The 14,901-nt window shown below is 36.3% G+C and overlaps 1 protein-coding gene across 2 annotated transcripts; it reads right to left on the minus strand.

Moving 5' to 3' along the window:
- Positions 1-503: 503 nt before the first annotated feature.
- Positions 504-11,346, minus strand: eif4e1c (eukaryotic translation initiation factor 4E family member 1c). Of its 2 annotated transcripts, XM_004084870.5 has the most exons (8): positions 11,034-11,066; positions 9,782-10,006; positions 9,531-9,619; positions 7,748-7,843; positions 5,683-5,746; positions 4,380-4,490; positions 4,123-4,262; positions 504-1,604 (listed from the first exon to the last, which is right to left on the minus strand). In XM_004084870.5, exons 2-8 carry the CDS (start codon positions 9,815-9,817, stop codon positions 1,490-1,492), a joined length of 651 nt encoding a protein of 216 aa, XP_004084918.1. In that variant the 5' UTR covers positions 9,818-10,006; positions 11,034-11,066; the 3' UTR covers positions 504-1,489. The 2 variants fall into 2 exon arrangements, with proteins under 2 accessions (XP_004084918.1, XP_004084917.1); XM_004084869.5 differs by lacking the exon at positions 9,782-10,006 and having other exon boundaries at positions 11,034-11,346.
- Positions 11,347-14,901: the final 3,555 nt, after the last annotated feature.

Below are 14,901 nucleotides of genomic sequence, written 5' to 3' on the forward strand. Positions count from 1 at the left end.
AAAATGCATCTTCTCTCAATTTTTAAGATTGAGATGTTCCAACCTTTAAATATAAATAGTATATCACGGTAACTATATTTAAGTGCACACCTTTTCCAAAAAAGTAAAGTATGAAAAAGTGTTTTTTTCTTTAATTCTTGTAATCCTGTTTTCATAGGATTTGAGCTATTACCCCAATTAATGGAAAGATTAAAAAATAAATATTGAAATCAATTAAAACTGGGGGCCATGAATTTATATTTTATGAAAGTGAAATGTTTTGAATGAAATCATAGAAAATGAATAAACGTTTCCATGATTCTCTAACTTTTTGGAAAGGATCTATAAATATTTAATTATTTTGCAGGTAAAAACCCATAAATCTTAAGCAATTAGACAAAAAAAGTCAGTAAATTTAAAAAAAAAATGTTTTTAAAGTTAAGTCGTCCTTTTTTCCCTTCATGCTTTAGTGACAGGTCAAGACAATAACATACGTCTTTCCAAAAGTGAAAACAAGCCTCTGGTTTTAATGCAAAGCACTTAAACTTTACTTGAAAGGTAATATACATCCTGGAATTACAGATAATAAAGATACATTATGAGCAAAAGCATTTCACAATGAATATCATCTTTCTTTCGCATCGACCAAGTGCGACATTATCTACAGTTTCTGTCAGGAAGAAAACAGTGAAAAACACGTAATTCTGTGAAAATTTGTAATGTATGGTACACTGTAAAAAAAAAAAAATCATCTATATGCAGTAGTCCACGACTAAAAAAAGAAAAGCATACATTTTAGAGGGGATTTCAACTAAGATGCTATAATTCTTAAATTATAAATAAATGTTAGGGAGACAGAAAAAAAAGGGGGAAAAAGAAAACAAAACTTAAAAACAGTATCCTACTATTTCATATCTGAAATCACAAGTGGCCGTAAATTCAGACCCGAGAAATGGAGTGTGACCAAGAATTGTACAAGCCTTTGAGATACTGTCGATTCTCCAAGCCAAAAGCCAGTCTAATGAACCCTTCTGAAGAAATCTGGTTAAAATAGCATTTAAAACGTTCTGTGCACGGAGAGGTTTGATCATTTCCTGTGAGGTGATAGATGCTTTTTTTTGTTTTGTTTTGTTTTTTGACAAGTGAGAACTCTGTAAAAGAAAAACACAAAAGTTTTTTTTTTTTTTTTTTTACATACTCAAAGTGACTACATAGCTTGTTCTTAGCTAAGCTATGTGAGGTCACTGTCAGAACTCACAGAACCCTCCAATTCTATATTAAAAAAAGAAGTTCTCTTGCTCACGTTACATATTTCCAACCATATGAATCTCCTCCCCCGCAGTTTAATTTCTTATATTCTTCATTGCACTGGGAAAGCTCCAACGTAATGCAATAGAAACAATACTCTTTGCAATAAAAGGTAAGAACACTACAGTAGTTGACAACTCAAAAGTTAATGTGATGGTGTAGATTTGTAGCTGTTTAAATCTACAGATGATGGGGGGGGGGTTCAAACAGAGTACATGTTCTTGGTGGTGGATCCGCTCTTACTGGACGTGTCGTCGTGTGACTGGTAGCCAATGATGGCTTTCATGGGGAGGTTCAGACGCTCCTTGTAAAGCTGCCTGTGAACAGATCAGATGAGAGCTAAATGTTGGTGGAGATTCATGCTTACAGGCGCCATCTAGTGGTCACAATTGACAGCACTTGCTGTCAATTGTGACCACTGAAAGTGGACCTTGACTTTTGTCAATTTTGTTAAAGTTTATTTTAAAAAAATTAGTGCAACTTGACTTTAAAAAAGTTGAAAAACACTGCTACACAATATTCAGTGGACCCTAACCGTCGCTTGACTTCCTCCGTGCAGGTTTCCTGTACAGTACAGAACAGGTTCAGTTAGGAGATTAAGCAGATCTTTATTTTTATTCTATAATACTGGATTACACTTCTTTGAAGGTTTTAAATCATTTTAAACAAGACAGAAAAGTGTGAAAATGTTCATGTTTGTCGGAGAAACTTATATTAAGTGTGTTGTGAGGGATTTTACAGCCTTAAAACAATCAGAATAATAAAAAAATTAAGATGACTACTTTGTGGATTTAACCCATCGTGGGTTAATTTTAGAACTCCCACAATAAATGAGGGAGCACTGTGTAAACTGTATACTGCCTGGTTCCAGCAAAAGAAAAATAAAACAACAAATATTGGAACTGCATGTTCTTCCAATTTATTTTCACATAGTACGATACAATTTTGTTTAGTCTCCTGTCATGACAACGACAGTGTTCAGCCCATCCTACAGATTCTTAACAGGATGAATGAAGCCCATCCTCAGGAAGGAGTCTTGCCCTTTGAACTTTAGGACTTTTTTCTGAGCTCTATGAAATCTATTAACAGCTGCGTTTCCATCACACATATGCGCAAAACGTTATGGAAATTCTAGAAATACAAACCAACTGATAAGTCATTCAAACACAGCGACGGAAGTGAACAATACTTTGATTTACGGCAGGTACATTCACATTTCTGTCACGCCACGAACGCTCATCATCATCATCCATCAAAAGGAGACGTCGGCGTCTTATTCAGGCAATGGAGCGGCGAGCTCCTTACACGTGGGAGCAGCTACGGATGAAGCCATTCTGTTGATTTTACAGAGGAGGCTAAAATATTGACGGTACGCAAGAACTGGACTGAGTGAGAGTGACGTCACCCATAGAAAATGAATCGCTTCCACCTCCAACGAAATACAGTCAATTCGGTTGCCCTTTTTTGCAATATGGATGCTGGAACAAAGAAATCTTAAGCAAGCAGAAACTGATTCAAGTCTGTCTGGGTCACTGTTTCTATGGCAACCACTCTTGCCAATCAGGAGTGAGCTTTGGTAGATGTCCACACCCCCTACCCCCTTGAAAGCAGGCCACACAAAATCTGTCAATCAAAAGCCCAGTTCTTTTAATTGAGGCATCTGATTGGTTACTTTATAGCTTGAATTACTTGCAATAAAGAAAAAAATTGCGTGAAAAAAATTTGGATTAGAAAAAACATGTAAAAACAATAAAGGTAGCAGAGCAAGAATGATTACTCTGACAAAGAGTGACAGAGTTAACAGCAGTTGATTTCTCCATAGAAGTCTATGGGATTTGGGGTTTTTGGAATAAGCGGGCACGTCCTGTTTGGAGGGGCGGGGTCACTCAGTCTAGAAAGACATAACACTTGCTTAGATGCTATGACTTAAAAATAACAGGCTTCATTGGTTGAAATAGTCCATTTAAACAAACAGACGTCTTCATAACAAAAAAAATGATCGATCCATCGTCTGAGTAAACAAAAGCTTTCTTCAGTTAAGACCAACTAAGACAACTGTCTTAATTCTTTAAGCTTCAGCCATTTCCCTAATGCAGCAAAACTATTTGATAACCGTGTTACAAAACATTACAGACTAAAGGATGTCTTTGAGCAAGCTCTACTTCCAACCAAGTATTAGGAGTTTCAACATACAGCAGATCCAGACGTCTGCTGCAGCTTTAGTTTCCCAGGAATTCAGGGATCAGAAAATTCCATCAACCCAAATGCCTCGGATCTCCTTTCCAGAAAAAGTCAAACTTTCTGAATATTTTCTTTCATTTAATTGCACAACAAGAAATTTGGTTTCCATTTAGGGTGTAACTGGAACAAAAATAAATCTGGAATATCCCATTTCGTCTGTTTATATTTAAGAAAACAGCACACGACAGAGTATTGGGGCCAACATCAAATAAATACATTTATCAGAATAAAGTTGTAAAATTGTGGGAGGAAAAAGGTCATTTTCCCAGAATAAAGTTATAAATTTATGAGAGCAAAGTTACAATTTAAAAAAATTACTCAGAACTTTACAGTAAAGAAGTTGCTATTTGTACGTTAGGACTGTATTTAAATAATTATAAATATTATTACATAGAGGCAAGGCAGGTTTTTTTCAAAGAATTCAAAGTGCTTTGCATAAACATTGAAAGAAACATTTAAAAGAATTATTAAAGGAGAGATCATTCTAATAAAAATGATAAAAAAATAGTAACAATTTTTATTCTCACAGGAGAACCTCTCATCTTCTGACAACTTCTACGTTTATACTTATTAAAGAGTGCATTCATATCTTACCCTATTGTCATGATGGCTTCCTTGTTTTGGCAGTTGCCCGTCCAAATGGATATTTTATCCCCTTTGTGTCTGACGTTGACCACAGCGCCACACACCTCTTCGCTTGCATCGTCGAACGACTCTCCAACTAAACACAGAAGCTGCAAAATAAAACAGAGTGGCGCTTTGTTTAAACTGTTGCCGTGTAAATGAATGCGAGTCAACAAGAAAATCATAACAACACAGATCATTTCTGCTAAGTCAAACTGCAGCGTTACAGTTTCCATCCAGTAGCGATCGAGGTCGTTGTGTTTCTGTTTGTTGAGCGTCATCAGCCATCGACCTCCCAGCTTATTCTTGTCGTCTTCCCACATCGGCTTGATGCCATCCTGCAACAAAACAAAAGAAAAACCGAGAAATGTCTATTAAAGTACCCACATGTACACATTCTACTTTGATTTTCCTATTCATTGGGACTAAAAAGGGAGACCAAATACATCTCAGCATTTCCTGACCTAAAGGCACCAAATTCTCACTCCGTGTTGGGAGTAACGGATTACAAAGTAACAAATGACTGTAATTTAATTACTTTTGTCAGTAACGGAGTGACAAAAGAATTAGTTCAAATTTCGGTAATTAATTACAATTACTGGATTACAGAAACTCTCGTTACTTAGTAACTTAGCTTTTGTAGGCTCTGACATTTTCTCTGGGTTAAATGAGATGAAATTTAGTTGTATTAAAAACAAAAACGGGAATCCAGATGGAGAGCGGTCAAACGACAGACATGACATCTTTTGCTGCAGTGCAGTCAGTTCACAGAAAATCAAAGCCTGACGGCTCAAAGATGAGACGAAGACAGGCCTGTGAGGAGCCTAAAGTGAACAAAATCGCTTTCATTCTTCTAAATTCTTTCACCTTTTCTTACTTTCTCGCCCTCAAAGTCAATATGAGTTTGCGCCGAGCTGGGGGTGGTGTGTGTGTGTGTGGGGGGGGGGGGGGGGGGGTAGTTGGCTACACCTGCAGCAGCGCAGAATTGTGCAAAGGGGGAGAGAGACAGTGCAACAAGAAGAATCCAGATCCACACAGAACCGTGAAGGAAATGAGTGACAGCAGGAAAAGAAGCCAAATCTGAACCAGATCACTTTTGGGAGAACGCAAAATTAATTCTGCAGAATTTAGAGTTTCTAAGAAACCATTTGATCTAGAATCGTCTCCAAAACATGATCATAACTAGGGGTGTGAATTGGCAAGAGTCTGGGGATACGATACACATCCCACGATACAATACATATGTGTTGTGACTTTGTGTGTGTCATTTTTCACACTTCTGTCTAAATTGTAATGAAGCCAGGTTATGTCTTGAACCAAGTCCATATTTTGCATTGCTTTAAAAACAAAGTTCAATAAAAGACAAGAGCTTCTTATTTGTGCTGTTTTTCCCTGAGTGGACAAAAAGTAAAGTAATGAGTAGAGAATTTTTTTTTTCAAATAAGTAATGAGTAAAGTAATTTAATTAAAATTTCATCCAGTAACTAAAGTAAAGAATTACTTTTTTAAAGTTTTTTAACCAGCACTTACCTTAAATAAGCAATAATCGCACCCAAGGACCAGTTTGCTTGGTTGTTGTATGTGGTTGTATAATCTGTAAAAGGCAAACACACAAACAGTGAGTTTGTGTATCACAACAACATCCTGAAGAGGTCTAGAATAAAAGTCTAAATTGTAAAACGTGTAAATCTACACATCACTGCCCCACTTTCTGAATCTATACACAATGGATTTTAGTTATGATTTGGTCCAAATGAAAATGTAATTATTTTATTATTTTTATGACATATTTTTATTTTATTTTTTACAAAGGCAGTTGATGGCAACTATAAAAGTAAACAACAAAGCAGTTGTCTTCTACAAAAATGACATGAAGATTAACATAAACTATAAAGATTTTCCCCCTAAAGACAAAACTAAACTAAAATGGGGGAAAAAGGAAACATTTGTACCTCCCAACAGTGACTACAAAGTCAATATTTTAGAGAAATAGTTTCATAGAAAAATAAAAGAAGAGTTTGGTCGATTCCAGCTTCATCAATCCTACTCAGAACCTCCCATCCATCCATCCAAACCTTCAAACTGTTTGAACTTTACCCAATTTTAAGACCACACAAACATTCTGATTTGTGTAAACACAAAATTCTGTTTTGGATTTTTAAAAAGTTTGTAGTTTGGCAGTTATTGACCAAACTCAATCTAAATCAAAGGTCTACATTTCCCAATGTTAGCGTTTTCTTGAGCTGCTTCAGAATAAACGGCCTGTTTCGCATTCCAACGCTTATTTTCTATATTATACTCAGGGCTCGACATAGCCATTTGTCCGCTGGCCCGGTCCTGTTTTTCGAGCAGTACGGACCACAAGACTTTATTTTTTACTTGTCCGCTCGGGCCACTAAAATATCTAACAATTAATACATTTTTCACCTTTTACAATAAAGTATATTTTGCGAAAACGTGTAGATTTACCTCATCTTTATAATTCACTTTTTCTGCTAGTCCTGTGTTCAGACTTCAAGGGTTTCTATGGGAAACCTTTTATCACTCTTCTCTCCTGCCTGCCCTCCACGCGCTCACTCAATTTTTTTTTCAAACTTTATTGAATGTAACAATAAATACTAAACAATGTTAAACAGCAACAACGAAGGAACAAGCCAGTGGGTTATTATTACATTTTAGGCAGATATATTTAAACTGACACACATATCAGCGCGCCCCCTGGTGGTTTTTGACCGCGATGATCATAAATCCAACACCGTCACTGAAGAGAGACTGAAGCATGTCAGAGATGTGGAAGACATGGCAGGAATAGATAGGAATATGTTAGATGGAGTGACGGGTGGAATTAGTGCTATGGACAGCAAGATATTTAATGAATGCATTGAAGATGAAACTGTATGCACTAAGCTTTAAGCTGAATGTCAAAGAATCAAAGGCAACTCAAAATACCTGAATCTCAGACTCAAATGGAGTATAAGGTCAAACTACTTAATTTTGTTTTTCTTTACAAAACTGTAAGCAGTAAGTATTTCTAGTTAGCTGAATGATCTCAGTAATTTAATTGTATTTAATTTTTCAATTATTTAATTTAATTAGGTAACTAAAGTAACTAAAAAGTAAATGTAACTTTGCAACAGTAACAAAAAGCAGAACCTTAAGGCAGTCAGGGCAAAAAAGTCAATAAAACTTCTTAACTATTGATTAGAAACAAATGTGAAATAGCAGTGATTAGAAGCAGCATGAAAACTTCTTAACTAGTGTTTCCTACTACACTGCAGTGCTCTCTTCAAAACATCTGAAACAGACTAGAGCAGATTTAAGTTTGATATGCTCTATTTTTAGTCATTGAAAAGTGTATAAATAAGTGCTAGATGTCACCAGAATGCACCAATATTATATGGTGTATTATATATGCACCATATTAAAATTTTCCCCCTAAAGTTGCAAGCACCTGCGGAGCGGCGGGTCTCGCTGTGCGCGGTGTCGGGCCAGTAACTTTCAAGAACTACTGGCCCTGTGGGCCAGTGCAAATTTCTGGGCTATGTCAACCCCTGATACTAAACTATTATTGCTTTAGAAAATCAAGAGAACCTACGCCCAGAAATCTTCCACCGTATCAAACTTGGAAATCAGACGCAGATTCTCCGTCCAGCTTTTAGTCTTGTCGTTTTTGAAATACCAAAGAGCCCACCTGAAAGAGACAAATTCATCCAGAAAGACACCTGTTAAGATCGACCGGAGGCATTTATTTCAAAGACAAAATCATTCATAAAACAGAGCTCATTTCACCACAAAGATAAAAATAGCTTTAGTCACAAAAAGAACTTCTTTCTAAAAAGGATAAACACCTTTTGTCACAAACAAACACAAAAGCGAGAACGCTAGAAACAAACCCTTTGTTTCAAAAGAAAAGCCCTTTACTCTTTTATCCATATCTAGGAGGGGTCACAGCGGGGGCAAAGAGGTGGTGATGGGGGCATCAGTCAAACTCTACGTCCTCGACACAACCGTAACACAACCCCACCACCCTAGAGTCAGATGTAGACGTTCATCATGTCACCTCAGCTTTGGATCTATAGAGAATTCTGCAACAAACCAGGGAAAAGTGTTTTGTTGTGTCTTTTTGGCCACATCCACGGGTGTGGACCTCATTGCTGAACAGGCTAATTTCACTAAAATTACATGCTGTCATTTTGAAATAAGAAGACAACAAAATTATCAGACTAAAGGATAGAAGATGATCTCAGCAATGTGTTTTTTTTATTGCAGGTTCAACAATTCTTTATTATTTAACAGAAAACCTACAATAAAAAAACAAAACTATTTCCATTTCTGCATTTGTATTTGAAGCAAACTATTTAGTACTTTTCTCATCCTAAAAATGCAAATCAAGCTTTAAGGCATTAAGTTAACCTTAGTTACTTTGAAGAATACCATGAAAAAACTGAATAGAATGAGACAAATCCTTGCTTTGGGTCAACACCTCATAATGATACGTGTTTTGTTTACGTTCTCACATTACAGAAAAGACAAGCTGTGCCGTTAAAGGTAATGACTGACCCTGCTAAGCAGTCGAAAATTACAAAAAAAGTTTTTTCAACTAAGAAAATATTAGCAGAAACACCCCAAAAACAGCTTCTTCTCGATTTAAAAGCTTTGCACTAGATTTTCACTTGTGCGCCGCTGCTGTTGGCGACTCCCTCGTCTTTTTGTTTTTAAGAACTATTTTGTGAACTGCTTTCAATTTTTTATAAATCTCACATTTGATCACTGATTCATTTCCTGCCGAGGCCTGAGTCTCCATCGTTTAAAAACGACAGACGTGCAGAGGCCGGTCGCACCGCAAAAGTGCTGATTAATTCATCAAACTGTGAAAAGCACTGTGCTCCCACAGCTCCCGTTTAGAAACATAAGCATAGCAGCGATTCTTTGTTTGCATGAATAACTGCCAAAAATAAAAAAACATCACTATCAAACCCAATTCATAAAAGAAACCCAAGTGGCTATGTTAGCATTTACTAATATTTAGCTGCAGGGCATCATTTAAACTACCCAACTCAAAAACAAGTTATAAGCTTTCAAACCAGCCTTAGCCTGAAGATGTCATTAGTTTTATCTGTAGTTTAAAGAAACTGCATTAATTAGGGAAGACGAGGTCGGGACGTCCCCCTTTACACTTTATACAGGAGCTAATTTTTATCTAAATGTTTAAGAGGTGAAAAACAATGTTTTAGTTGTTTAACTCAATCCCAAAATAAACTTTACGAGTGCTAAAACCCCAGAAAGTTGAAGTAATCACATAAAAGAGTGGAGCTCCTGTTTCACACAGAAGCATCCACTGCTTTTTTTGGGACAAAATCCAATCATCATAGTCTTACCTGTTTTGCAAAGGATGCTTGATATACTGCTCAGCATTTGCAAGAACCTGACCGTCAGTCTGTTGTTGATCTTCAGTGTCAGCTGCTTTCTGAAGGGACAGACACACAATAATACAGTGGAGTTTTAGGCTCCTCAAGGTGTGTCAGGGGTATTTAAAAACACAAACTGTCTTTCTTTTAACATATATCATATTCAAATTGACTCAAATTTTGAATCTTGTATTTAAAGGTTGAAATTCCCAAAGACTCACCAATAAAAAAAAATGTATCCAAAGCACAGAGCGCATTCTACCACTTTTAGGATAAGAAAAAATAAACTTATAGATAATTTAAAGGATTTTTTTCATGTAGTGTTGATTCACTGTTCTGTTTGTTACTCAGTCATTTGCATGCAGCTTAACTTTTTTTTGTCACTGCAGTGTTTTGTTGTTGATGGATTGATCTTGTAGCCTCTTGTGTTTCTGCAAAGAACTTTCCTGTAAATAAAAAGGTTTTATGCATTTTAAGTTGCTTTAAGGTGTTTAGAGGGCATTTGTCACTGAAGACTAAATATTTTTTAGGGGGTACATAATTAAAGTTGAGACCCTCTGCTTAACGAAAATGCCATCTAAAAAAATATAATTGTTGCACCTCCACTGATCAGAACCTAGTGGCATTTATCACAGTTTGCAGAGAGAGAGACAGTAGATGTAGGTTTGTGACTCGTGACACGCGTGATCCGTCAGAATTGAAGTTTGGGCGGATTTTAATTTGGAATTATGACAAAACGCCTTCAACACCAGCAGATCGGGGTTCCTTTTCCGTTTTTGCTGACAAAATTACAAAAACTAGGCGTAAAAACTACGGTTCGAATTGTCCAAATGATTCCCATAAATTAGTGGAAACTAAATCGTAATCTAAATAAACAGTCTATTCGTTTTTTTCACAGCATTGTCCTGCCAGAACACACACCCAGAACACAGATACATCAACACTGCAAACTAACATATTCTCAGAAAAAGCGCTAGCTTTGGGTGTTCACACCTATAACGTCCAGTCAAAGCTTCCGTCACATTTACGCTTTCTAGCGTTGGATCTACTAGCAGACGTGCTAAGCTAGCCCGCGAGCTCTTTACACACGTGTTGTGTAAAATAAAAAAGGCAACAATAACGTTCCAAAACATCATAATGCTAATGTACCGTTTACAACCGCTGATTTATATTAGCATAACATCGATGGAGAGTTCACAGAATGACTGAATGGACTTTGAATGAACGAGCTTCAGGCAGTGAGTCCCTCCCTGCCAACAAAGTGAGGCAGCGCCTCATCCATCACTGCAGTGCATGCTAACGCTAATCTACACCAAGATCCGAGAACTCCACAACGGAGCTTACGATAACTGATTAAACTCGTTTCAATATATACATTTGTAGTAAAAATTCCTGGATGTGGCCAAGACATAAACAGTATTTCTGTGCTGATTAAATACTTCCATATTTCTTTGGGTTTCTCGTCTCTCTTACCGGCTCCGATGTCGCCATCTTGACTGGAGAAATGATCTGCCTGCTCGACGTATCTGCGTCACCCAAGTCCGCTACTACGGAAGCCTCCTACGTCCAATTAAAGGTGGGTCACCTGAAAACGTGCCCCTCAATGAAACGAGTAACCTTTCCAGGGGAAAAGGACACATCAGCTCGATATAAAAAAAAATAACAATCGTTTTTTTTCCTTTTCGGCTACGTTCTTTAGATATCGCAACAGTGAATCATCTGCTTTCTTCAAACTCAAATCTTCCTGTTCAAACCGACCACATTTGTGTGCTTCTTGAATACGTCTATAAACCCCATATTTGGTCTTCCTTTAGACCAGGGTGTCCAAAGTCCAGCCCGCCATGCCATAAAATCAATAATATGTGGCCCTCAGCACTTTCCAAGAGCTACTATTTCTTGATTGTGATTGACTTAAATCTGTTATGCCAATGAAAACAGCCTCTGGCTACTCAGGGGCCAAACAAGAATAGATTTATTTGTTTCTGTGATCAAAAACTCAGTGGTTTGTACTTCTTGAGAAGATAACTAGTTGTGTTATTTTCCTGTTTACAAAAATTTGTATATATGTTTACAGTGAGCATTTTACATCTTATATGAACCCAGGTTTAATGTGGACCAAAGCTTTTTTTTCCCCAGAAATATATTTTCTTCATTTCTTTCTGGTCTTCAAATATGCCATTCACAATAATATTTGGGTAAAATGTGCTTCTGTAATTCTGTTTTATGTGAAGAAATGAAAAGTGTACCATTGAAAAAAATTTCATTAAATAAGTCAGTTCCATTCAATGCTATTATAAGGCTTCAAAAATGCATGCCGATTGGTGGGTCTCACACATTTTCACCTCACCAAATCTGGCCCTGTGTGCAAAAAGTTTGGACACTACTTTTCTAAAAATTCTTCCTGGTATCTCCAACTTCAGCATTTTTATACCAACATATTCCTAGTACCGTATTTTCCGGACTATAAGTCGCACCGGAGTATAAGTCGCACCAGCCCAAAAATGCATTATAAAGTAGAAAAAAACACAGATAAGTCGCACTGGACTATAAGTCGCATTTTAACTTTCACAACCTTATATGACACAATCATAGCAGACTGTTTATCTAATAATTTCACAGTAATTTTGTTGTTTATCTAATAATTTCACAGTAATTTTTTCTCAAACTTATTTATTTATTCTTTTCATGAAGCATCATTAGCCAACTAATACTATGTTTTCATCCTGTATTTGTAGAAACAGTTGTCATTTTTGTTGCATTTCTGAATCTATGAAATCATTGGAAAATAGAATATTATGTTTTTAGCCTTCAAGATCTTACTGTAAAAAAAAGTTTGCTGATTCTCTGAGTCACTTAACATACCTCATACATCAAATTGACCTAGGAACATCATCTCTGTTCCTCACAAATGAACATAACAGGAGGGTTAACAATATATTTATTTCAATTTATTTCTAATATAAGTCGCTGCGGAGTATAAGTCGCACCCCTTGCCAAACTATGAAAAAAAGGGCGACTTATAGTCCGGAAAATACGGTATATGTATTTATTTGCAAAGCATCTATGAGCTGTCCATTTGATGTGTTCATTCCTGATCCTATCCATCCTCTTTACTCCCAAACAGAACCATAACATCTTCATCTCTGCCTCCTGTTTTTTTTTATCTGAGCCAGTAAATTAAAATAAAAAAACATGGCTGCTGTCATCACAGTCTTCCTCATCTTTCCTTTCACTCTCGAAGACACTCATTTGTCACCCATCTCGCCTGAAACTTTCTCCACCTACAACCTGCTTGCACACGCCTCTTTCTCTCACTTTCATGTCCTTATGGACTGTTGACTCAAACTTACTAATGAATTTCTCATTTACACACAGATACTCGGTCTTGCTGCGGCGGACCTTCATTCCTCTTTTTTCCAAAGCAAACCTCCATCTCTCCCACTGTTCTTCAGCCTGTGCTCACTACAGATCACAATGTCATCTGCAAACATCATGGTCCACAGAGATCCCTGTCTAACCTCATCAGCACAGCAACCAAGAAAGGATTCAAAGCTGATCTTTGGTGCTGTCCCACCTCTAACACACCAACAGCCCAACTTGCAGCTTTTATTAAAGAAACTGATGAACCTAATACATAGTAATGATGTGGTATTTCATTAATTAAAAACAAAACAGTTTTTCCTTTTTACATAAAAACTACAGACACATAAAAAGTATTAACTATATTTAAATATAAATTAGGGTGCCCTTTAGTTAGGATCAGTCATATTAAGATGACCAAATACTGTTCATTCAAATTTGGTCTGTAGGTGGACTGTCAATTTTATTTGCATGTTGCATTTTATTTTATGTGCCTTTAATGCGAGTTTGTTTTAAATAATATCGATCTTCACTTAAAAAATGCTGTGCTGTTACATTATAAGTTGAACTAAAATTAGTTATTGTTTCTTTTTTTTCTCAGACAACAACTGCTTTACTGTTTGTTTTAAAAATGTTAATTGAATTAAAGTTTCACATTCGTTCAGTCTGTATGACTTGTTAAATAAAAACCCTTTCCTCTGGATAAAAAAAAAGCATTTGAAAATTAAACTTGTGAAATAAAATAGACTAAATTCAGTAATTTTTTACAATGTTTGCATGCTATCAAGTTAAGGTGCATTAAAAAGAAAACTGAACAGAGAGAATACAGTTAAGCGCAGTTATGATCAGCCCAATTTATCATTCAACTTAAGATAATTGTTATTGGTTAATATCTTTATCTTTTGATTCTTTGTAACCAAAAGCCAACCATAAGAAACAAATTAAACTAAATCCTCTAAATGGGAGAGAAACGGCTAAACTGTTGTAGTTTCCACAAGCAACATCAGTCCCTTTCGACATGACTTCTGCAGCTACAGTTAATGTGGAAAATTAAAACTTGAGAAACAAGAAATGATGATCATTTGTGTGATCAAACAAAGAGCAGAAGTTCTCAGATTATGGAACCGGCTGGTGTCTTTACCTGCAGAGAGACTTGCACGTAAAATATTTGATTGGGATAGAGCTCATATTTATCCCTGGTGTAATGATGTATTTAACATTCTGTCCTCTGTGAACCTACAATCATTATTTTTTAATTGTTTGAAATGTAAGATAGATAATGTTAAGGAAACTTTAGTTGGTTATTATGAAAAAGAATGGAAAATGAAACTGCTTCAAAAACCAAAATTACGAACTTATTTGCAAATTAAGGACACATTTTCTGCTGAGCCATATGTTATGTATAACTTAAAAAGAGGACAAAGATCCTTATGTGCTCAACTTAGAGCAGGAGTGCTCCCCCTACAGGTGAAAGTAGGGCGCTTTAAAGGCATTCCTGAGGAGGAAAGACTGTGAGGTCTGTGAACTGCAAGTGGTGGAGGATGAATTTAATTTTTTGTTTTATTGTCCTTTGTATGAAAAACAGAGACTTTGTATGTATGAGGTAATAGAAAAGAAATGTCTTGATTTGTTTTGGTTATCCGAAGACAAAATTTTACGTTGGCTTTTTGAAAATGAAATCTTTTGTTTGGCAAATTTTGTGTCAAAGGCATGGACAATAAGAATGGACACTTTGTATTCTGTTAGACTCTGATTAGGGGGATTATTGTATTTTTGTGAGGGGGATGTATCTTTATGTATTGTGTATTTTGTCTTTCAGTGTCATATAAGCCCGTGTGGGCTGGGCACATTAGTGCTTGACACTTAAATAAATCAAATCAATCAATCAATCAAGCAACATCAGTCCCTTTCGACATGACTTCTGCAGCTACAGTTAATGTGGAAAATTAAAACTTGAGACACAAGAAATGATGATCAGGTC

The sequence above is a fragment of the Oryzias latipes genome, chromosome 15 (genome assembly GCF_053564925.1).
Source record: "Oryzias latipes strain Hd-rR chromosome 15, Olatipes_Hd-rR_3.1".
NCBI classification, from domain to species: Eukaryota; Metazoa; Chordata; class Actinopteri; order Beloniformes; family Adrianichthyidae; genus Oryzias; species Oryzias latipes.

What these genes read in the sequence shown, in the direction of transcription:
- eif4e1c (XM_004084870.5), bottom strand. Translation starts at nt 9,817, where the DNA reads ATGCGCTCTGTGCTTTGGATACATTTTTTTTTATTG. An exon ending in AAGCATCCTTTGCAAAACAG is followed by an intron (nt 7,844 to 9,530) that starts GTAAGACTATGA and finishes TGTCTCTTTCAG; the next exon opens with GTGGGCTCTTTGGTATTTCA. An exon ending in ACGGTGGAAGATTTCTGGGC is followed by an intron (nt 5,747 to 7,747) that starts GTAGGTTCTCTT and finishes TGCCTTTTACAG; the next exon opens with ATTATACAACCACATACAAC.